Consider the following 22,818-nt stretch of genomic DNA (forward strand, 5'->3'; position numbering starts at 1 on the left):
TTGTTTCTTTTGAATGTCTAAACATACCTATGACAATCAACCAATACATTACGATCGTAAAAGAGACTTCAATATTGCATCATTCGGAAGGTTTAGCAGTCATAGCACTAATAAATAAACAAATACACTGCCATGAGATTCTAGGAGCTAAGCCTTTAACCTAATGATTGACAGCCCAGAAGATTTACTAATAGGCCAGAAGTGACTCTTGTCTGGTCTGCTCTGCTTCAAGACATAACTATAACATTCTTCCCAAATTTCTTTGAAGTCATTGAATGGAGAGACCGTTGCAGTGACAATCTCTCTCTCTCTCTCTCTCTCTCTCTCTCTCTCTCTCTCTCTCTCTCTCACTCTCCCATCCCATTATGGGATGGAAGAGAGAGAGAGTGAGAGCACCATGATGAATCCTCAAGGGCCCCGTGGTCCTACCCAACATCACACATGCTGCAGGAGCCGGCATTGCTCCCCTAAGGAGGGAGCAGCTTTTAATAGCAGCTCCCTGCTTGAGGGTAGCAATGTTTTCATCTGTCTCCCCTACACGCATATTTGACTGCAGGGAAGACAGATGAAAACTCCACTTTCTGAAAGACAGATGAAAACTCCGCTTTCTGCAAGTGAGAGCTGCATGACAGCTCTCACTTGCAGAATGCAGACTTTGTTTGCTTTTGCTCAGTGGGAGCTGTTAGCTCCCACCAAGCAAAAGCAAACTACTGTGTCCTGAGGATGGGCACCCAGGGACAAAGCAGGAGCTGGCCCTGTGGGGAGGCGGTCCACATGGCCATCAGTAGCTCTATGAGTGGGACCGTGAGACACCCCTCCAATGACCATTGCCCAGGAGAGGTGGTGGTCCCTGGGGCTCAGAGGTCCAAAACAGACCCCATTCACTTTTTTATTGTAGCCCCAGGGACGTGGCTGTCCCTGGGGCTGCGATGAGGCCACACCCCCTCACACTGTATACATTGAAAGCCCCGGAGAGATGGTGGTCACCCGGGCTGCGGGGCCGCAGTTCCCCCATGTTAAATTTGATACAAGCCCCGGTCCCCCGCTTTGAATTGGATAATAGCCCCAGGGAGGTGGTGATCCCCGTGGGCGCATATTATTCAATATAAGCCCTTGGGAGTTGGCTGTCCGCGGGGCAGCAGGGGTATAGTGTGGACCCCCTACATTAAATTTGATTTAAACCCCAGGGAGGTGGCGGTCCCTGGGGCTGCGGGGTTGGGCACCCGTGTTACAATTCTTTAATGCCCCAGGGAGATGGCAGTCCCTGGGGCTGCGGGGGCTGAGTGTCCTCTCACAGACATATTTCTTTTTGCCCTGGGGAGGTGGTGGTCCCCGGGGCAGTGAAGGGGGTGTGGGTTGCCCCCCCTCATTAAAATATGAATGCCCCCAGGACTGGGCCCACCTGGGGGCTGTAGTTAAACAAACACGAAACCCTGCACTTTTTTTTTTTTTGCATTTGCACTGGATCCATGGATCCTTCATGAATCACCGTAAAAAAAAGTTCACATTTTCTTTTAGCTCTGGGTGAGTCCCTTTGGCACTCTTGTACCAGAGCTAAGGGCTTAGGGTATCCCTACCCTGGCCCCTTTTGGGATTTTTTACATTTTTTTCTGGGACTCGGCTGAAGTGGAATTCCAATATGGCTGCCATCACTTCCTTGTTGAAGTGTTGGCAGCCAATCAGACCTCAGCGCGAGATCAGGAGTGTTCATGGAGCCTTCGTGTCCCTATATACATACATTTGGATTTCTTTAATTTCTCTAACACTACTGAATGGATTTATCCCAGATAACAAAAAGGCCTCTTTCTGGACCATGAGCTACCTTTCTTTCACATTTGGTGTAGTTACTTCCATTGGTTCGGGCGCTATCGCTGTTCAAAATCCCTATGAAAAAATTAATGGAAATTAAAGGTTTGGGCACTTGTGACACAATATTGCACACATGGCAATATCCGGAAACTGTCCAGGACTAACAGTGGTGGCAGCAATATTGTTTTTGGGAGCAAAAAGGCCAAAAAGAAGAGTGATCTTCTTGCAATTCCCGCCTTTTTGTAAATTAGTCTGCCAATGCCCTGCAACTTGATCATTTGCCCATGTCAAGTGGGACATGGATGTATGTGTGCACCTTTCTGTATGTACAAAGGATGCATGCATGGACTGTAATCGGTACATATGACCATAACCACACAGAAATCTAATTTGTATTTGCTCCATCCAAGTGATGGAGCTTTGGAGAGAGACAAGAAAGGAACTGTGAACTGCAGGGCTCTTCCAGGCTATTCGAACGATCATTTGTAGTGGTTAGACCTTTGCTTGAGAGCAACAGAGAGCCCCTCTGAAGCCAGGTAGTCCCCTCTACCTTTTCCTGGCCCATTGTGCACTGGAATAGCTACCCACACATGTTAATAGGCCCATTTTGTAGACTTTCAGGTGCACTTGACCTTCCTGTCACCTTGTGACAAAGACATTGGCTGGACCAATGTGAGTGGAATAAGCAAAAGGGACAACACTGCCCAGAAGTTGTCTTACATCTGACTGTTTGAAGATACAAATGATATCTGCAACTTTAGTATAAAGATGGGGAAGAAATGTACAGTGTGCCAAGATGTCACAACCAGTACACAAAAAACAATCATTCAGTTCAACGCAGACACTCTTGCACTATGGTACAAGGATGCTTGTGTTACACTAGCAGCTAAATTTAGCACCATCGCTAGAGGAAATACAAGGGTGCACCATATTTTTGTAAATATGGTGCATCCCTGTGTTTCAGAACTGGTGCGGAGCTGCCAATTTTGGTGCAGTGCCGTGCTGCACCAGTTCAATGTGAATATGCCCCCAAGAGCCTAATCACATTCCTGGAGCAAATCCCACTTCTTGAGCAAACAGAAATTTGTGGCTATAACAGGATTTTAACCTGAAGATAAACTGGGTACCCTCGTGGAGGGGTTTGCAAAAACTGTTTTAGGCAGGTAAAAATGGAAAAAATTGTGGATGCAAAAAAACACAAAAGAAACATGTTTGTGCACCTTGGAACAGGCAAAAACGTGCAATTTGTGCATTGGCAATCATTCGAGTCCATAACTCCGAAACATTGCAGATGTTTACCAGGTGCATTTCTACCTAGGACAGCGCTCAGTTTGGGACTGGGGCTCAACAGACCGTGACAGGTCAAAACATAATGCCATGTCCAATAGTATTGTCGATTCTGGAGCTGGATTTGGGGCTAATTTAACATACCTGCGAGCACATTTGATTCATTACATTTTTTCACACTTCTAAATTTAACCCATTGTGCTCACGTTCTATAAATTACGTAATGTAAAGAGCTGCAAAGTGCTTATTTACTCAAGCCTTTTGCACCACTGATGCATCACCTTTTCACATATAAACAGTGACGCACTAGCAGTGTAAGGGGCTTGTAAATAAGCCCCCAAGGTTTTTGTATTCAATGTATGGTGTCTGTCATCTGTAAACACACCACAAACTTAACTTACCCTATGCTGCTTACAGGCTGTAACTAGCCGAGAAAGTACCAAGAAATAGTCTGAGTCTGGAGCGCAGGAAGAAGCAGGGTATTGTATGCTGTTCAATAGCAAATGGAACAGGGCAGACAGATGGATGAACCAAGAAGGGGAGGGCGAACAAAAGAAAGGGGTAGAAACACTAATGGTGAACAATCTGAGTGGAAGGGATACTGATAACAAAGCACGTTGCAAGGCACCAAGTAGCTTCTGCCCTGCTTCAAGTCAGCTGAAAGCACCTGCCTCAACAAGTGGCATGAGAGAGGAATTATGATTAACTCTTCTGCTCTGCTAATCTTTCCTTATCTGCCCCAAAAACACAGCCCCGTCCTCCACCTTCTCCATAGTTACCCTATGCTGTTTTGCTTCTCACTACTCCTGATGGGCAGCATAATCTAAAAGTTAAGGCTCAATGAAAAAAACAAATGTTTTGTGGGAGAGGACGTGTTGGTACGTAGGTAACATCATACAGAATTATCTTTTAATTGGGCCATTATTGCTAGATACGTATGGGATCTCATTTCAAGCTGTGCTCTTACATTTATAAACATATACCTGAACTTAAAAGTACTTTTTTTGCGGGATGGGCAAATCCATTGATTCTGACTTATACTTTGTAACCCACATGCTTAGGCCAGATATGCATTTTCTGGATGCAATCTGTTGGTTCCCTATGGTGTACTACATGGTGGGATCTATTGACAAGTAGGTAAAATCATCTTTCACCCACTATATATTGTAGTGTACTCTAATTTGAAATGTGTTGTGGTTTGTCAACAAGCATGGTTGTCATTTCGTGCCAGGATGCTGATGGTAATACCACCGCATGCAAAGGAATGTTGTTGTTGGGGATACCCGAATAACCATTTTGTTCTATTTCGAATGTCCCTGTCTGAGTTGATCTGTTTGATGTGTTTTTTCATTTTTGGTTTTGAAGATGCAGGACATTTGTATCAGACAAATTATGGCCTTCTTTTCCCAATTGGGAGTTTTTTAATTTTATTACGGAAATGATTTAAATGATTAATAAAATGATTAATCATCATCATCATGTAATCACAATACATGCATTTCATGAAACTGAGAAGATATACACACACTATTATGAAAGCCATAAAAAGTAATAAAAAGAGTGTAAATAACACATAACATTAAAACACAGTTTCACCATTAATAGCAAAAATATTAATCGGGTCTGGAGCGCCTTGATCTCGGAGCAGCACGTAGAAAGCGTGCAACAGCAAATAAAATGTTTGTTCATTAAGAGCTACAAGAACATAGTCATGGGGCAAGCTTGAGTGAAATTCATGGGTTTCAGGAGAATAAGCAAACTTCCTGGGCATGCTAAAATACTTGCAAAACAGCACAAAATGTGGGGTGTCCTGCGGAGACAGGCTGTTGCATCCACAGGGCCCCAAAGTTCCAGGGTAGCTCCTTCCACTGGGGGATGCCAGAAGATGGTGCAACAGGTTAAACTTGAACTTCGCCAAAACAAACCTATTCTCTCATTGGTTACAAGGGATAACATGGCTCCTATACCCTGAACATATTTTAGCAACATGTGCCCACGTACCATGAGGTAAATCAGCTCTTTGGGTTCTTGTTGCAATGATTTGTATTCTAATAACAAGTCCCTCACTCTTTTAAGCTCCAAGGAACACATGGAATCGTGTTGTAAACTATGTTCTTCCTGCCAATGATAGCAATAGCTCCCTTCCCATAGGCAATCCAAGGGATTTGGTACACATGATCAAGGGACAAGCAATCAGAGAGGATCTGTCTGCTCAGCAGGAGTCCCTCCTCTGTATAGATCTTAATCCAACATAGTAAAGATCTAAGAACCAGGAACAGATAAGTTCAATGTCTGCAACAGATTTGAGTCCCACTTGAGATCCTTAACATGTCCACATAACTCAACTGACAGAAAAATAATCAATTCCCCTTTAGCCTTTCCTGTCACTGACATACTGCAGAAATAAAATAGGTTTTATATCCTTCTAAGAAAAAGAGATTATTCTCTTGCCAAGTTTCTTGTAAGCAGATAACCTGGTGTGTCCTGACAAATTGTACCCAATTACTATCATTAAACCTTGCAGGAAAACCTCCAATATTCCAGGATAACAACCTCAGATCGTCCACATTACCAGTTGGGGTATCCATGGGGTGCATTGTGGACAAGTTAGGTGGAAGGGATGGATGGCTCAGGGAGGGTAAGTTAGTCACAGGACTCAAAATTAGCAAATCTATACAGTAGGTGCAAAGTCGGGGACACCAACAGGGCCGATATAAAACTGCCACAAGGAACTGGCCCCTGCCGAAGTGGGTTCCACGGAGGGTGACAAGCTATTTCTAGCTTGTAAAAGTGGGAGCACCTGAATATTGTTGGTCTGGAGCATCTGAGTGAGCATAGGGTAGTCAGAACACGTGCACCAATGATAGGTTTATTGAAATTAACCACACCACTGTCCCACGCCTATATCCTGGCCTTATTAATTGGGTCATAAATATCCATACCTAAGTTTGAATGCAGGTTAAACCAAGGTACCACTTTATTTTGTAGCTACTCAGAGGAGGTGTCAAGTTATTCTGCAGAGGAACATTATCTAGAACTATGACAACAGAACTCACTTCTGGGGTCAGGTTGATCACCACCCCTGCCTTAGAAGATGGAGAATGAACTGCTACGGGGGTGCAAGTCCCAACAATTGGTGCTAAGGGGCCTTGGGGGTCAGAAGAAACATCAGTTAAAACCCTAAGGGGTGGAGGGGCTTGGGACAAGGGAGCTAGTTCATTGACGACACTGACAATCTCTGTGGCAAGGCTGGGCCAGTCTTATTTAGCAGCTCACAAGATAGGGGACTCTCAGCCAGTTGTGGGGCTAAAGGGAATTTCAAGTGGTCCAGGATCTGCGATACTTGGGATTCAATCACTGCTAGTCTTGACATGATTGTGTCAAGTTTGGCGTTTAATATACTCTTGAGCTCACATTAGTAAGCATCTGGCAGGTAACCTGGCTGACCTATTTGCTGGGAAAGGCATGACATTGCATCTATCTGCATGCCCACATTAACTGAAATGCTTTTCTGCTTTGAGGGCAGCCACACATCTTCTACGCTTGCACCTGGGGCTTACAATAGGGCTTGTTTCTGTATTTTCCCCCCTGAGTATGTCCCACTGAGGCACTCTCTCTCAGCAGCGAGGCTGGAATCTCTGAAGTACTCTCCTGGTCACCATCTGGTGGCTAATTACAAAGGTGCCACAAAAGTGAGGAGATGTAAGGGAACCACTGGGGAAACTAGAGACACAAGGCAAGGTAAGGAAAGAACAATCCTTGGTTAGGGATAGCCTTCTTTCTGCCAACTCAGTCTCCTTTCATACAACCCCGAAAGAACCCACAATAGTAGTAATTCGAGGGGCTTCCTTTGTGGACATTCGGTCTGAGGTGGCTGCCTTTCTTTTCCCCATAATTCACTCCAGCAAGGCTGTAATAAATACAAATATTCAGGGCACTACAATGGGAGAGACTTCCACAAAATGCAGCAGGTATAGTAGACAGAGGAACATCCCCCCCACTCTGGATAACACCACACAAAGGGATGTTTGCAGTTTGGTCTGAGGGCCACCACTAGATGAGTAGTGTACACTTCAGTCAATCAATCAGTTTTTGTATAGCGCAGCTACTCACCTGTGAGAGTCTCAAGGCTTGGAGGGGGGGCATACAGAGCCTCATTCGTAGAGCCTCGTCTTGAGGTTCTTCCTGAAGATGGAGAGCAATGGGCTTTGTCTGAGGTGCAGCGGTAGGTTGTTCCAGCTCTTTTCTGCGAGGTAGGTGAAGGACCTTCCTCCGGCTGTGGTTTTCTGTGTGCGTAACATGGTGGCGGGTGCTTGCTGGACAGAGCGGAGGGATCTGGCAGAGTGTGGAAGGAGACACAGTGGTTCAGGTAGGCCGGTCCAACGTTGTGTATGGCTTCGTACGTCTGAATGAGTAGCTTGAAGGTGATTCATTTTTCTATTGGGAGCCAGTGAAGGGCCCTCAGGTGCTAGGAGATATATTCTTGGTGTGGGAGGTTGAGGACAAGTCTGGATGAGTTGCAGATTTTTGATGTTTCTCATTGTTGTGCCGGCGTAGAGAGCATATAGTCAAGCTTGCTTTTGACTAAGGCGTGGGTCTGCTGGGATCCATTTGAAAATTTTGCAGAGATTGCCGAGGGTGTGTCAGCAGGAGGACGTGACTGAGTTTACCTGGCAGGTCATAGATAGGGAGGAGTCAGGGATGATGCCTAGGTTGCGGGCATGCTCATTCGGTAAGGGCGGGATGCTGAGAGATGCGGGCCACCAGGGAGTTGTCCCATGCAAAGGTGGCGTTTCCGAAGATGATGAGCTCTGTCTTGTCAGAGTTGAGCTTGAGGCAACTTTCTCTCAGCCAGGTGATGACAGTTTCCATTCTCCCGCAGAAATTCCTTTTGTCCTGGTCCAGGTTTTCGGTGAGGGAAATGATGAATTGTGTGTCATCGGTGTATGACACGATGTTCATTCCGTGGCTTCTGACGGTGTCTGCGAGTGGGTTCATGTATATGTTGAAAAGAGTTGGACTCAGAGAGGATCCTTGGGGAACTTCGCAGCTGACTCCTGTGGGTTTATATGTATAGGGAGGGAGCCTGACCCTCTGAGTTCTTCTGGAGAGGAAGAAGTTGATCCATTTCAGGGCTGTTCCTACGTCATGGTGTCTGGTGCACAGTGTGCTGTGGGAGACCGTGCCGAAGGACGCTGAGAGGTCGAGGAATATGAGTGCTGTGGTGTGGCCATGGTCTAGAAATTATCGGATGTGGTCGGTGGCTGCAAGAAGAGCTGTCTTCTTGATGTGGTTGCTGCGAACCAGGACTGGGAGCTGTCCAGAGAGTTGTTGACCGCGATGAAATTTCATACATGTTTGTTGATGACTGTCTCCAGTACTTTGTCCAGACAGGGCAGCAGCAAGATGGGCCAGAAGTTATTTTGGGTCGTGTTTCCAGTCCTCGGGGAAGGTGCCCGTGTTGATGGAGTGGTTTATTGTGTTCCTGAGCTTGGGACGATAGATGTGCTGGCTCTGATGTATATGTGGTGCGGGAAAGGGTCCGTGGGGCTCCAGAGTGGGTGCTGCTCAGGAAGCTTTCTGTTTCCTCTGTGGTGAGTGTGGACCAGCTGTGGATGGTCCGGGTAGGTTCTGGGGGGTGGGTCAATCGTAGGTTCTGGTGCTGCATTGGTCTTACGGAACAAGCTGTTGTAGACGTCTTGGATCTTGCTGTGGAAGTAGGTGGCAAGTTTGTTGCATAGGTCTTGCGACGGGGGATGCTGGTGTCTTCAGAGGGCGGATTTGTGAACTAATTGATGACTGAGAAAAGTTATTTCATGTTGTGTGTGAAGTTGATGCATTCCTGTAGTGTGTTCTTTCTTGCATTCTTGATGTGTCGGCGGCGGATGTCGATTGCGGCTATGAAGGAGTCGATGTCTTCAGTGGTTTGGCTAATCCTCTGTTTCTTTCTCTAGGCGCCTGCGGGTGCATTTGGATTCTTGGACTCTAGTCACAAGATGAAATGTCTCTCAGCACACTCCACTAATAGCCAAGTCAAAGAGTGCCACGAGACACAAAATAAATGAGAACACGGGAAAGCATCAGTACAGCTGAGGGTCTCATTACAGCAACCAGCAAAGGAGAGAAACCAAGAGCGTAGCCCCAACTCTCCTCTTCCTGGCCTTGACATGCACAGGACGGACCCACCCTCAGCCCATGCTAAGCCTGAGCACATCCCAAGCTGTGGGAAGCCACTGGTGCTTTAAAAGCATCTATGCTAAAGTCCAGCCCCTCCTGTGAGCAGGGGAAGCTGAGGGATGAAGTCCCACCCCAGCCAGGGCCAATAAGTAAAGTACAGGCAAATGCAGATATGGAAAACTGCCGCCAAAGTGTCCCATGGTGCACAAAGCTGCCAACACTTTTAACGTCTAAATGGCAAAGTGTGGCCCCTCCTGTGAGCAGGGGAAGCTGGGAAACGAAGTCCCACACCAGCCAGGGCCAGCAAATGGAAGTATGGGCAAATATGGGCAGGGAAAACTGTCTCCAAAAGTTAATCGAAGAAAAAAGACAGAAATCATTGAAGCAAGATAGAAATATAAATGCCTGATGTACTAATGTAAAGCCTTTGAGTAAGATTGAATAAACCATTGTCCACTGTACAACTTTTTGCCAAAGTTTGGGGCCAGGTAAACAAGAACAAACCCGTGGTTCTCCGTGGAAATTACTGTTGACCAGTTACAAATGGTTTCTACTGGAATTATTTGTGGCATATGGATTTTTTGCTATTCCACTATATTGGTCTGATTCTCAAAAAATTTCTCAATCTGTGGAATTGAGGATCGGTGTCATTGTAGATGGACAGTGCGTGCACTGTGCAAGTGCCAAACATCATGCACCTCAATCATATTTAGAAGTAAAAATCATTTTTATTTTAAGAAAAGAATCAAAGATGTCCGGCTACTCATCAGTACAAGATCTAAATCAGGCCTCATATCAAGTCCCAAGTATTAACGGTTTTGATTTGTTTTGTATGACTACTGGATTGATAAACAAATTATTTGTGAAATAGTTGTGAAACTATACAACTGTTCTGAGGAAGCCTATATGAAGCAAGGGATTCTTAGGAATTGAATTTTAGTTTAACGGTGTTAATTGGTTGGTAATTTTCATCCCTTACTTGCTGATAACAATAGTTTTCAGATAAGCAAAATACCAACGCTAGTAACATAAAAACAACACAACACTAATGACCATTCCTCTATTTTTACAGTTTTAATCACTCAGTTTTATTATACTGCTGTTCCTGCAGTCATTTCCTTGTTTTCCCTATGTTTAACTGTCAATATCGGCACAGTTTTATAATAATCCATTGTTCATGCTGGGTGCACTGCTCCCTTACTAAAAACGCAAACACAGTTTGATTAATAAAGTGCTCCCTTTCCCTACTACCACTTGTTCTTTGTCTAGACCCTCAGTATGGGTCTTTACCGGAGTGGCTGTGAAAAATTTAGTAAGCTGCAAACGGCAATTTCAAAGTATACACTTATTTAGCAAGTCAGTTTTCCAGAGTCAGAAAATAGAGTTTTAGTAATTTTGAAGTATTTATTTAGATGAATTAATATAATTTTTATTCATCAAGGCAAAAGGTTACAGAAACAAGCCTGAGGTGTGTCGTGAATCTGTCCCTACTCTGTCCGCCTCTGTCTTCCAGAATATAATAAGTCAAAAGAATACTGTCCCATAGTCTGAGGAAGTTAGAAAAGAACATTCAGTCTGCTACATTAACTAAATTTCCCATGTGTATCTGTCTTGTGCTTACGGATATCAAACTGAAACAATTGATTGAGACTCTCTTAGCCTCAATACGATATCTGCAGTGGAATGAAAACTCAGTTATATCTAACATGACTGAAGATGAATGGCTCTCGCAAAGTTTTCTGCACTCATACCTGCTCTCCTTAGCTAGTGCAGTCACTCTCGAATATCATCTTAGTTATTCTGTAGCTCAGTTGCTGTATAATGCTCTCTGCTCATCTGTGGATCTCAGCTACAACAGCAGCAGTGGCAGAAAAAGTAACTACCCAAAGCAGAAGCCACTGTGGTCGTCTCTTGCGCTCGATCCTCTCGAAATCCACAATGCTCTTTCCAAAAGACAGCTTTTATATATATTTTGTTTGCTACATTTATTAACAAAGATATACATTTCTTGAGATGTTGCAGAGTCAAACAATGTTTTTCTTTACAAACAGCAGGGATTGGACTCGCGTACTTCCTTTCACATGTATTCCTTCACTTCTGCATGAACACTTTTACATACATGGGTGTAACGCCAAATCAATTTCCATTTTTCACATAATGTTAATGTTTCTATCATACCAGCAGTTGTTATTTTCTAAATACACGTCAGTGCTTACTACAGCAGTTTAGTAGGAAGGTGAGGTTGTAGTTTATACTGGTTCTATTGTTTTAAGACAGGTTTGTAGCATCTTTCAAGTCAAGAAGAGGTTTTAGAAGAAACATGTAATAGAACTATGTGGCAGCCTAGCAAGTTTTGTAAATCATTTAGCACGGGTTACATAATGTTCAGGACATGCTTTTAAATGTTTAGGCAACAATACTTTCTTGACCTAGCAATCAATTCTCACATTAGTAATTAGTATTTACATTTTAATTTTCTCTTGGGGCCTCAGCAATCTTATTTTCCTATCTGCTTTGCTGTTCATCATACATAAATCACATTATTCATAGTTTACACATTCACACTCAGTTTTCTGAAATGTTCATGTCCTCTGAACATTATATCATGTATTTAAAAGATTGGACTTTATATTTCTCACAAATAAAGAAAACAGATATGAAAAACGTATCTGATATATTTTCATTGTTGTGATGCCTAAAGGAAGCCTGCGTTGATTTGCTCAACAGGTTAAAGCAAGGTATGTTTCACATAATGAAATGTGGCCTTCTAGTCAGATATCAATAACAGAAAAGTACCATTTGACCCTTATACCCTGTCCAGAGTTTGTCTGATGCAACACTGTGTAATGCACGTTAAAAGTGTATTAAGTCTGGTATTGTCTCTGCAATGATGATTATTCAGAAGAATCGATGTTATATGGTGAACTACTGTGATGCACTGCAAATACGTTACATATTTTTTGTGTTTCTGAAAAAGTTTAGATGACCTACTCAGATGCGGCGTGTCTTTTGCCGCTGACATGGTCGTCGTGGACAAGGAAAGTACAATGAGTGCAGAGGAAGACTATATGGCTGATGCCAAAACGATAGTCAATGTGCAAACTCTTTTTCGGTAAGTTGATTCAAATTCTACAATTCTGGTAAACAAATTCTCACTAAATCTCTCACTATCACAAATAGCCAGAACCCTAATTCTAGAAAGCATGCTTTTTATTGTGCTTTTTAGACAGGGAACATTTGGGAGTCTGCAGAAAGGGATAGCGTGCTCTCTAATGCCCCACCCCAAGCACTTAACTCCAATACCAGTGACCCCATAGGTACCCTGCATTCACGTAGATGTCCACATTTCTGCATGCAACCCTATTTTCACACATGTAGGAAAACGTCTGGTTAGAATCTCATTGATCATTCTTTTAAAATTTCACATCAGATGTAGCGTGATGGTGACATCTACAAATCTAGAGCCTTTTTGTAGGTACCCCTGTAGTGGCAGTGAGGGTAGTCCAGGGCCAATCTTGCTCAAACACAGCTTAGCAGGAAACAAAAAAGAAGCATGGTAATTACCGCAATAGTCTGGTAGCAAAATCAACAGGCATACATGAGTATACCAGAGACAAACATAACCTATGGTGCGGAAAAACTCACATTATTGTTTTTTTTTTTAAGCCAATTGGTTCAATCTCATTAAATTCTCTCTTTAGTTTAGTGAATTCTAGTTTGTTTTAATGGGATACAGGAGTTAGCTTAGCGTTTGGCTTGCAGACTCGTGCCCCCGTCACCTAGTGACTTTTACCCTACTTACCTTGCTCTGTTTTAGCACATTTATTTAATTAAATCTTTTAAGATGGCTGCCTTGTTTTTAGTTAGGCCCATGTTTTAGTTTACATTACCAGCGCCACCGCTCTAATGCGTCAATATCAAGCGACAAAGATAAACGAATTGTGGGTGTTCACATTAGGTGCTTTCCCTCTTCACGCTTTCGAGGGAATTGTTTATATAAATTACCGCCCCAAGCATGTCTTGTTATCTATTGTTTGGGAACAGACCTATGTCAGGGGTTCAAGCAGATCTGTATAAATACTCCTCACTTAAACAGATAGTCCGAGGGATTCTGACCAGATGCCATCGCTGCTATCGATGCTGCACGTCGCCTTGACACTGACCCAGTCTTCATGTCCCTATGGAGTCTGAGCTAGAGACCTCATTCCAAGGTAACGAGGGATGGGGGCCTCTTCTCATGGATGTGGCACTTGCAGATTAGGTTTAACATACCTAGCTCTCTTTTAGGTTAGAGGTTAGGCTCGTTATGCTAGGTTATTAGGACATGCATCATATCTCATGTCATTACATATTATTGCAAGATGGTGGGGGTCTTTGTATTAATGACTCTTGTCTTTACCATTCTGTTTCTTCCACTGTTCATTATCCTATTCATTGCAGCCCATGCAAATTATCGCAGATTGCAGTTTTGCTAAATAAAACCTATTGAAACTTTACTGCATCTTCTTCATTGCCTGTGTTTGATTGAGACATGTGGTGCATGTGAGAAAGGGGTAATCTCCGTTTAACTACAACACTCCCTGAGATGTCACATTCTTGAGTCCATGCATAAAGGCTGCCACAAATTACCTTGTATTGTTTGGGTTTTTGGTAAGGTGCTGCTTCTGAGCCAGGAGGGTTGGGACGACAGTTGCGATTTGTTGCAGGATTGGCATGGTCGCCAACAAACATAAGTACTGTCATCCTTAAACCAGCAGTCTTGCCTAGAGCAAGAGTCAAACTACAACATAGCGCCACCTTGATGGTGTTTAGGCACTAATTTATGGACACCCCAATTATCACTGTCTCACATACTTCAGGTACCCTAAGTACCATTAAACTGAGACATCCGTGGTCTTGGGGAAGATCCTCCTCAGCTGAACAGGAAATACCTAATTAGGCTGTAGGTTGTTCGAGCTCAAACTCTTAAAAGGACTTTGCTCCCCACTTGGTGTTCCATCTCTTTTACCCATTTCATAATATGGCTAGCGTCGTAGAAATTCCTAAGAATGCTAGACAAGCACTAACTCTACACCTAGTTGCGCATGGCTTTAGAGAAGAGGGCGGGGATGTTATATTCATAGTGGAAGCTAGTGAAGCTTACCAAACAGAAACATTTTATTCCTGGGTTCACTTTCCTAAGGAAGACAACACTGCATTCATATTCCACACATACAGAATTGCAAATGTACCAATATGGTACTAAGCATACCTGTATCATGAAATACTGCTCACTTATCAGGAGCATCAGAACTGGTATGAAGGTGCCCTACTACATGTAATACAACCTGTGAGATTAGGTCCCTTAGGTAATAAAGGACCACCGTGGCCTATGTTTGCCACATACACTCCACACACAGAAATACAAAACATGCAGGCAGCAGACCTGCAAAACTTATACCTTGAAATAGTAACACATTACAGACGACTTGTTAAGTTCGTTATGCGAACTTTGAACACTACACCAGCATGTCCAGCTCTACTAGCACCTGCTGGATAGCATTTGGCTACTGTGATTAATCCACTAACAGTGCATGCTATCATGGGTAAGGTACCCACAGAATGAGAGAAAATACTGTTCTGGATAGCACAGAAAACAAATCAGTTGGAAGCTGTGTTTCCCCATACAGGACCACAGGAGAAACAGAGTTCTCACTATGTGCTTGCCCTTCGGGATGGTTTCCTTTGGTGGATGATTGCGCCACATGGGGTATCGTCTTCGCTGCAATTTATGCTACCACACATGGTACCCCGACACTTGCCAATTTGCCGGAAGTGTTAAAACAAATACAGAATGAGCTCTGGGCTGCACCAGCCCTAGATTTGGGGATGAAAAACCGTCTCCTCAATAATACTCAGTAATATCAAAGAGGAAGCGGTAGCACTGGCAATACGCCAGCGTCTCTGAGAGATTCCACATGTGGACCGGGAGAAAGAGCTACCGAAAATGATTTCCGACACCTATACTAGTAAAGGATGGGATAGTTTGGGAGCCAAGCCGAAGAAGCTCGAATTACAGAGTACCATTCCTAAGGAAGGTATTAAACAGGCACAGGAGGGTTCTAAGAAGCCCTGGGATAAAGAAAAACAATGTAAAGATAGACAAAATCAGCGAGCAGATTCTCCACTTCCGGAGAACTCAGAAAGGAGATACACTCTCATAAATAGAGAAAATGTTAAAGCTCCTGACAGATATACTGATTCACGTCCCTCTTGTTCCTTTCAGGATGCACCGGATAGACGTAGCGAGAGATGGGGCCGTCCTGATCGAGGTCCTGAATACATGAAACAGAAGAAAGACTCACCACAGTCTTCAGACATAAAAGAAGAAAAGTCCCCACAACAAAAGCCACAGTTTAAAAATAAAAAGGTGTCAGCACTGTCAATTACAAATGCCAGTACACTTGAGAACATTGCTGTGAACAAGACGTGTGCAGTGACACTGTCAGACAGCACGGTAGAGGTCGCGATATGTCGCCAGAGTCTGAAAGATCATCTGGATGCAACAGCAACTAGCGATTTCATTGCAGTTGAGACTGCGGATGGCCTCGTTCTCCTACCCGACAGGGTTTATGATTTAAATATCCAAATTGAGGGAGACGTGGAGCGCAACATTGGTGTGATATTTTAGGATGAACTCAGTTGTGATATCCTGCTGGCCAAAAGGAACTGGCCACCAGAGCACATCCGTAAGCTCCCACAAGGGGAAGATGTCATTTTGCCTTCTTTCTCTGATCTTGTTCTGGAGGCGGTAAACCAAGCCTACGCTGTCAATTGGGCTTTGGTGCAGGCACCTGCATTATTCCACAATCATGTAGGTTGGGACAAGGATTCTCCTTGTCATGTAATACCTATCAAGTCTACACCCCAACCTCAGCCACAATAGCCTGTTGAACACTCAGCTCGAATACCAGGGAGTAATTGAACCCTGTGTCTCTGCAATGAATAACCTGTTATTCCCAGTTGCAAAATCTAACCATTCTTATAGAATAGTCTTAGATTACAGACACTTAAACAGTCATACACGCACATACGCTACACAACATTCGGATAGCACAGCACTAATTAACAATATAGTGCGTAAAAAATAAAAAACAACTATGGATATTTCCAACGGTTGCTTCTGCCAAACCTTAGCACACGAAAGTCGGGACCTGAGTGCATTCTCATTTGGCTAAGAAAAATACTTTTGCCGTTTACCCCTAGGCTACAAGAAGAGCCCAGGCTGGTCTCAGCCCGTGTAGCATCAATATTGCATGATATTGATCCCAAGACCTTGTCCTACGTGGATGACATCTATCTCACAGATGACGACCTCAACATTCATCTTGCTAGAGTCAATCGGATCCTCTTAGGATTCGCAGCCCTTGGCTACAAATTCAATTTTAGGAAAAGTAAAATAGCCTTTCTCAGCATACTGTTCCTGGGATATGAGCTATCAAACGAGGGGAAGAGCCTGGCCCGCACTTTTTAGAGAAATGTACACAACTTCACCCACCTAAGACTCTTAAGAAACTACTGTCTTGACTTGGTTTCTTTAATTGTGGCAGAACATATATTTCTGTACAACATATCAAGCCACTCTGTGACTTAATACACCCTGATATTTCTAGCAGACACTGGACAGTTGAACACACACGCATCCTTAGGGAATTGCAACAGGACATGCTAGAAGCAAACTTTTGCACACACATGACAACAAAACAAATTGGGCCATCAGAATAATTGCTGGTGCAATTGGGTTTACTTATGTCACCTTTAACGAGGATGACACAGTGCCCATAGCATACAAATCTCATTTATATTCTGATGCAGAACAATGTTTTGCACCCACAGAAAAAATTCTGACTGCAGTTCAGATGGCTGTTATTAAGGAGAGTCAACTTGCCCATGGGAAATGCATCATTGTCGTTACCCCAGTGCCAGCCTTAGATGCCGTCACCAAAGCAAGCGTTCTTAACGCTAAAGCATTACATCCACACTGGATTCAGTGTGCACCCTTCCTGAGTAACACCAATCTTGACCGCATCTTTGATCCAAAACTTCAGACACATGAATTTCTCAGATACGAACAGGAGTACCCCACTCTTCTAGATATTTTACCACTTGACAGATACCATACTGTCATTGACACTGACGGTTCAGCAAAACCAGCTGTAGGTACCAAATATCAATATTCAGCCTCTTGCGCAGCCGTGAGTGAAGTGATGAAGGATGGAGTTTTCCACCCTCACAGTACCTACACACAGACACTAGGGGACTGCACAGCTCAGCTGGCTGAACTCAAAGCCCTTATTCTAGAGCTAGAACACACAGAGTCAGGATTAGTGACTTTAATTGTCTGTGACTCATACTACTGCATCCAGACTTCAATGATAATCATTTGAAACTGAACAGATTTGGAGACTCCAAAGGGAACACCATAAAACATAAAACATTGTGGCAGAGGGTGGCTGATCTCAAGGATAAGTTACCGTCTGTCCATGTAGTACATACACTAGGCCACCAACGTGTAGGAGTACACATTATCGGAAACACTTTGGCTGATGAAGCAGCCAAGTCCACAGTAGCTACGGCTTCTGTGGCTGAAGTGACTTGTTCCCAGACAAGACTGGATAATGAAATTCTGACTGCTGTGAAAGCTTTGGCTGAAGGCAAGTCTCTCCAAAAAGCATACCCTACAAAATATTCTTACCACATCAGTGCACAGAATGTTGCCTATGCAACAATTCCTGAGATTGGAGATAGAGCATCCCCAATCAAGACCAGAGATTAGATCTAATAAGAGCAGCGCATGACGGTGTCACTTCTGCTCATGCTGGTGTCTCGGCCACAGTAACACTCTTACAGAAACAGTTCTGGTAGCCAGGTCTATGCAAACAGACAAAACAATATGTCCTTGTTGTGACATTTGGCAGCAAATCAAGGGCTCAAACATGAAACGCCCACTGCAGACATCCCACTTAGTGTCCAGCAGGCCAGTACAATGTGTGTACCTGGATCATTGCGGTCCACTCCAACCTGATGGTGCATACAAATACATCTTAGTTACTGTAGATTCTGTGGGTCTGGCCACAGCGGTCGGCTGACGCTCGAACTGTTATAAAAGACTTGCTGATCTTTATCGGTACATATGCAGTTGGAGTGGACCGCAATGATCCAGGTACACAGCCCTGTATTTGCCTCTAAGCCATTCAGGGACAGCATGGGGATGATAGGTGTTGAATTCCATTACTCCTCGCATACCATCCCGAGGGAAATTCGGTTGTGGAGAAGCGGAACCGTGATCTAAAGCAGTCATTAACAGATAGAGTATTAGGTTCTGGCCGCAGCTGGCTTCATCACCTTTATGGGGTCCGGAAAGCTCTGAATAATGTGCCAAGACGGTCCTTGGGGGGACGCACTCCCTATGAGGTTCTCTTTGGGATACAAATGTGTAAGGAAATGCCTCCTTGGCATGGTTATCCCCTGACTTTGTGCCTTTGCTGATGCCAAGTTATGATTTGAAAGTGTGCTGAGGCCTGCTAACCAGGCCCCAGCACCAGTGTTCTTTCCCTAACTTGTACCTTTGTTTCCACAATTGGCACACCCTGGCATCCAGGTAAGTCCCTTGTAACTGGTACCCCTGGTACCAAGGGCCCTGATGCCAGGGAAGGTCTCTAAGGGCTGCAGTATGTCTTATGCCACCCTGGGGACCCCTCACTCAGCACAGACACACTGCTTGCCAGCTTGTGTGTGCTGGTGGGGAGAAAATGACTAAGTCGACATGGCACTCCCCTCAGGGTGCCATGCCAACCTCACACTGCCTATGGCATAGATAAGTCACCCCTCTAGCAGGCCTCTACAGCCCTAAGGCCGGGTGCACTATACCATAGGTGAGGGCATAGGTGCATGAGCCCTATGCCCCTACAGTGTCTAAGCAAAACCTTAGACATTGTAAGTGCAAGGTAGCCATAAGAGTATATGGTCTGGGAGTCTGTCAAACACGAACTCCACAGCACCATAATGGCTACACTGAAAACTGGGAAGTTTGGTATCAAACTTCTCAGCACAATAAATGCACACTGATGTCAGTGTACATTTTATTGTGAAATACACCCCAGAGGGCATCTTAGAGATGCCCCCTGAAAACATACCCGACTTCCAGTGTGGGCTGACTAGTTTTGCCAGCCTGCCACACACCAGACATGTTGCTGGCCACATGGGGAGAGTGCCTTTGTCACTCTGTGGCTAGTAACAAAGCCTGTACTGGGTGGAGGTGATTCTCACCTCCCCCTGCAGGAACTGTAACACCTGGAGGTGAGCCTCAAAGGCTCACCCCCTTTGTTACAGCGCCACAGGGCACTCCAGCTAGTGGAGATGCCCGCCCCCTCCGGCCACGGCCCAACTTTTGGCGGCAAGGCCGGAGGAGATAATGAGAAAAACAAGGAGGAGTCACTGGCCAGTCAGGACAACCCCTAAGGTGTCCTGAGCTGAGGTGACTCTGACTTTTAGAAATCCTCCATCTTGCAGATGGAGGATTCCCCCAATAGGATTAGGGATGTGCCCCCCTCCCCTCAGGGAGGAGGCACAAAGAGGGTGTAGCCACCCTCAGGACAAGTAGTCATTGGCTACTAACCCCCCAGACCTAAACACCCCCCTAAATTGAGTATTTAGGGGCTCCCAGAACCTAGCAAGATAGATTCCTGTAACCTAGGACGAAGAAGGACTGCTGACCTGAAAGCCCTGCAGAGAAGACAGAGACACCAACTGCCTTGGCCCCAGCCCTACCGGCCTGTCTCCCCACTTCAAGAAAAACGGCACCAGCGACGCGTCCCCCAGGGTCCAGCGACCTCTGAAGCCTCAGAGGACTACCCTGCATCTAAAAGGACCAAGAACTCCCGAGGACAGCGGCTCTGCTCCAAAGAAGAAACAACTTTGCAACAAAGAAACAAACTTTAAAGGACTGCACGTTTCCCGCCGGAAGCGTGAGACTTTCCACTCTGCACCCGACGCCCCCGGCCCGACCTGCGGAGAAACAACACTACAGGGAGGACTCCCCGGTGACTGCGACCCTGTGAGTATCCAGAGTTGACCCCCTTTAGCCCCCCCAGCGACGCCTGCATAGGGAATCCAGAGGCTCCTCCTGACCGCGACTGCCTGCTTATAAGAACCCGACACCTGGTAAAGACACTGCACCCGCAGCCCCCAGGACCTGAAGGATCCGACCTCCAGTGCAGAAGCGACCCCCAGGTGGCCCTCTCCCTTGCCCAGGTGGTGGCTACCCCGAGGAGCCCCCCCCCCCCTTGCCTGCCTGCTTCGCTGAAGAGACCCCCGGGTCTCCCATTAAACTCCATTTCAAACCCGACACCTGTTTGCACTCTGCACCCGGCCGCCCCCGTGCTGCTGAGGGTGTACTTTTTGTGCTGACTTGTGTCCCCCCCAGTGCCCTACAAAACCCCCCTGGTCTGCCCTCTGAAGACGCGGGTACCTACCTGCTGGCAGACTGGAATCGGGGCACCCCCTTCTCCATTGAAACCTATGTGTTTTGGGCACCACTTTGACCTCTGCACCTGACTGGCCCTGAGCTGCTGGTGTGGTACCTTAGGGGTTGCCCTGAACCCCCAACGGTGGGCTACCTTGGACCCAACTTTTAACCCTGTAGGTGGTTTACTTACCTACAAAACTAACAAATACTTACCTCCCCCAGGAAGTGTTGAAATTTGCAGTGTCTAGTTTTAAAATAGCTTATTGCAATTTTTGTGAAAACTGTACATGCTATTTTGCTGATTCAAAGTTCCTATGATACCTGAGTGAAATACCTTTCATTTGAAGTATTGATTGTAAATCTTGAACCTGTGGTTCTTAAAATAAACTAAGAAAAGATAATTTTCTATACAAAAACCTATTGGCCTGGAATTGTCTTTGAGTGTGTGTTCCTCATTTATTGCCTGTGTGTGTACAACAAATGCTTAACACTATCCTCTGATAAGCCTACTGCTCGACCACACTACCACAAAATAGAGCATTAGAATTATCTCTTTTTGCCACTATCGTACCTCTAAGGGTAACCCTTGGACTCTGTGCATGCTATTTCTTACTTTGAAATAGTACATACAGAGCCAACTTCCTACACTATGTATGTCCCAGATCTTGATGGCCCTGGTTTGGTGGCAGCAGACACACCTTTTGACATACATGAACGTCTCACTGTTTTACAGGACCTTCAGCAATTTCATGATGATAAATCATCCACCAGTGGTGCCACATTAGGAATAAGGGATTTACCAACAACTTCCACTGGCAAGATTCCTAAAGTTGGTGATCTGGTACGTGAGAAGATCGATGTGAAGAAGTAATTCGGTCCATCTTACAGAGTACCGTTCCCAGTCCTGGGAGTACAAGGTACCAGAACGATCATCATACCACCGCTACCTGGTTCCAAAGGAAAAAGATTAATTTCCGTTGACAACGTCAAACTTCACCATGTGGCCGATCCGGCACAGTAGACCCAGAGGTCCCTTGGGTAGTTCACAGTCCCCTCTCACTACCCAACAGGATATACCTCTTCAAAGCAGAAATAACAACACTACTTATGACTACACAAGCATATCCAACGATGCTACAAATACCTCCTCGACCATGGGGAGGGCAGAAAATGTGCTCTTGCTCTTTCCAGTTACCATGTAAACGACGGCACCTGTCCAAGATTTGACTGTTCTCTACACCAACACTACACAAACTGACAACACCATCTACTATGAGCCTCCACGTGAAGAGGATACATCCACCAGTAATGCACCTGCTCCTGCGTTTGCAGAGACTGCCTCTGGGTATTTCATCGAAATTGATGATTTTTCTTCAGACTCATCCACTCCAGTAATTGAAGATGCTTCAAAGACACATGAGCTGTACCTATGGCTTAAACATAACTATTTAACTCACCCATAAAACTATTTATGGTTCTGCTTGATATGTTTTTGCATTGCTTTTATGGATTGGTTTCGTGACTGTTTTCTTTTTACTTATAAATGGTCATTAACTTGCAGAACGCTCCTCAGTTGAGCTCGTGGATCAAGTCTCAACTCCATATCATTCCTTACAGAAAGTCCGAAGAGACTTGTCCCTTCAGAACATTTCAGCTATACCAATTCCTAATGGGATTGTGTGGGACAAAGTTCCATTCAATATAAATGGGCCTACTGAGGTCATTCCCTATGTATTCAAAATTTCTATGACAGATGTAATCACAGCTGGTGTTGTATCTGATAATTAGAATGTCCAGATAGTTGATTCTATGTTAACTGAAATGAAGCACTTTTTGGTATTTGAAAGTGATGATGTATATAGACATACAGGGCCATATTTATACTTTTTGACGCAAAACTGCGCTAACGCAGTTTTGCAGCAAAAAAATTAGCGCCGGCTAACGCCATTCTGAAGCGCCATGCGGGCGCCGTATTTATTGAATGGCGTTAGCCGGCGTTAGCCGACCGGCGCTGCCAGGTGTGCGTGAAAAAAAACGAC

At 44.8% G+C, this 22,818-nt stretch overlaps 1 protein-coding gene across 2 annotated transcripts in view; it reads left to right on the forward strand.

The window, feature by feature from the left end:
- KCNT2 (potassium sodium-activated channel subfamily T member 2) overlaps positions 1-22,818 on the forward strand; it is a 2,196,588-nt gene that overhangs the window by 2,003,520 nt on the left and 170,250 nt on the right. The window contains exons 21-22 of one of the 2 annotated variants that reach the window (XM_069233350.1): positions 4,158-4,229; positions 12,251-12,385. In XM_069233350.1, coding sequence (XP_069089451.1) covers positions 4,158-4,229; positions 12,251-12,385 — 207 coding nt within the window. The remainder of the gene's footprint in view (positions 1-4,157; positions 4,230-12,250; positions 12,386-22,818) is intronic. The other variant, XM_069233351.1, reaches the window with a different exon arrangement.

This window comes from Pleurodeles waltl, chromosome 4_2 (assembly GCF_031143425.1).
Source record: "Pleurodeles waltl isolate 20211129_DDA chromosome 4_2, aPleWal1.hap1.20221129, whole genome shotgun sequence".
Classification (NCBI taxonomy): Eukaryota; Metazoa; Chordata; class Amphibia; order Caudata; family Salamandridae; genus Pleurodeles; species Pleurodeles waltl.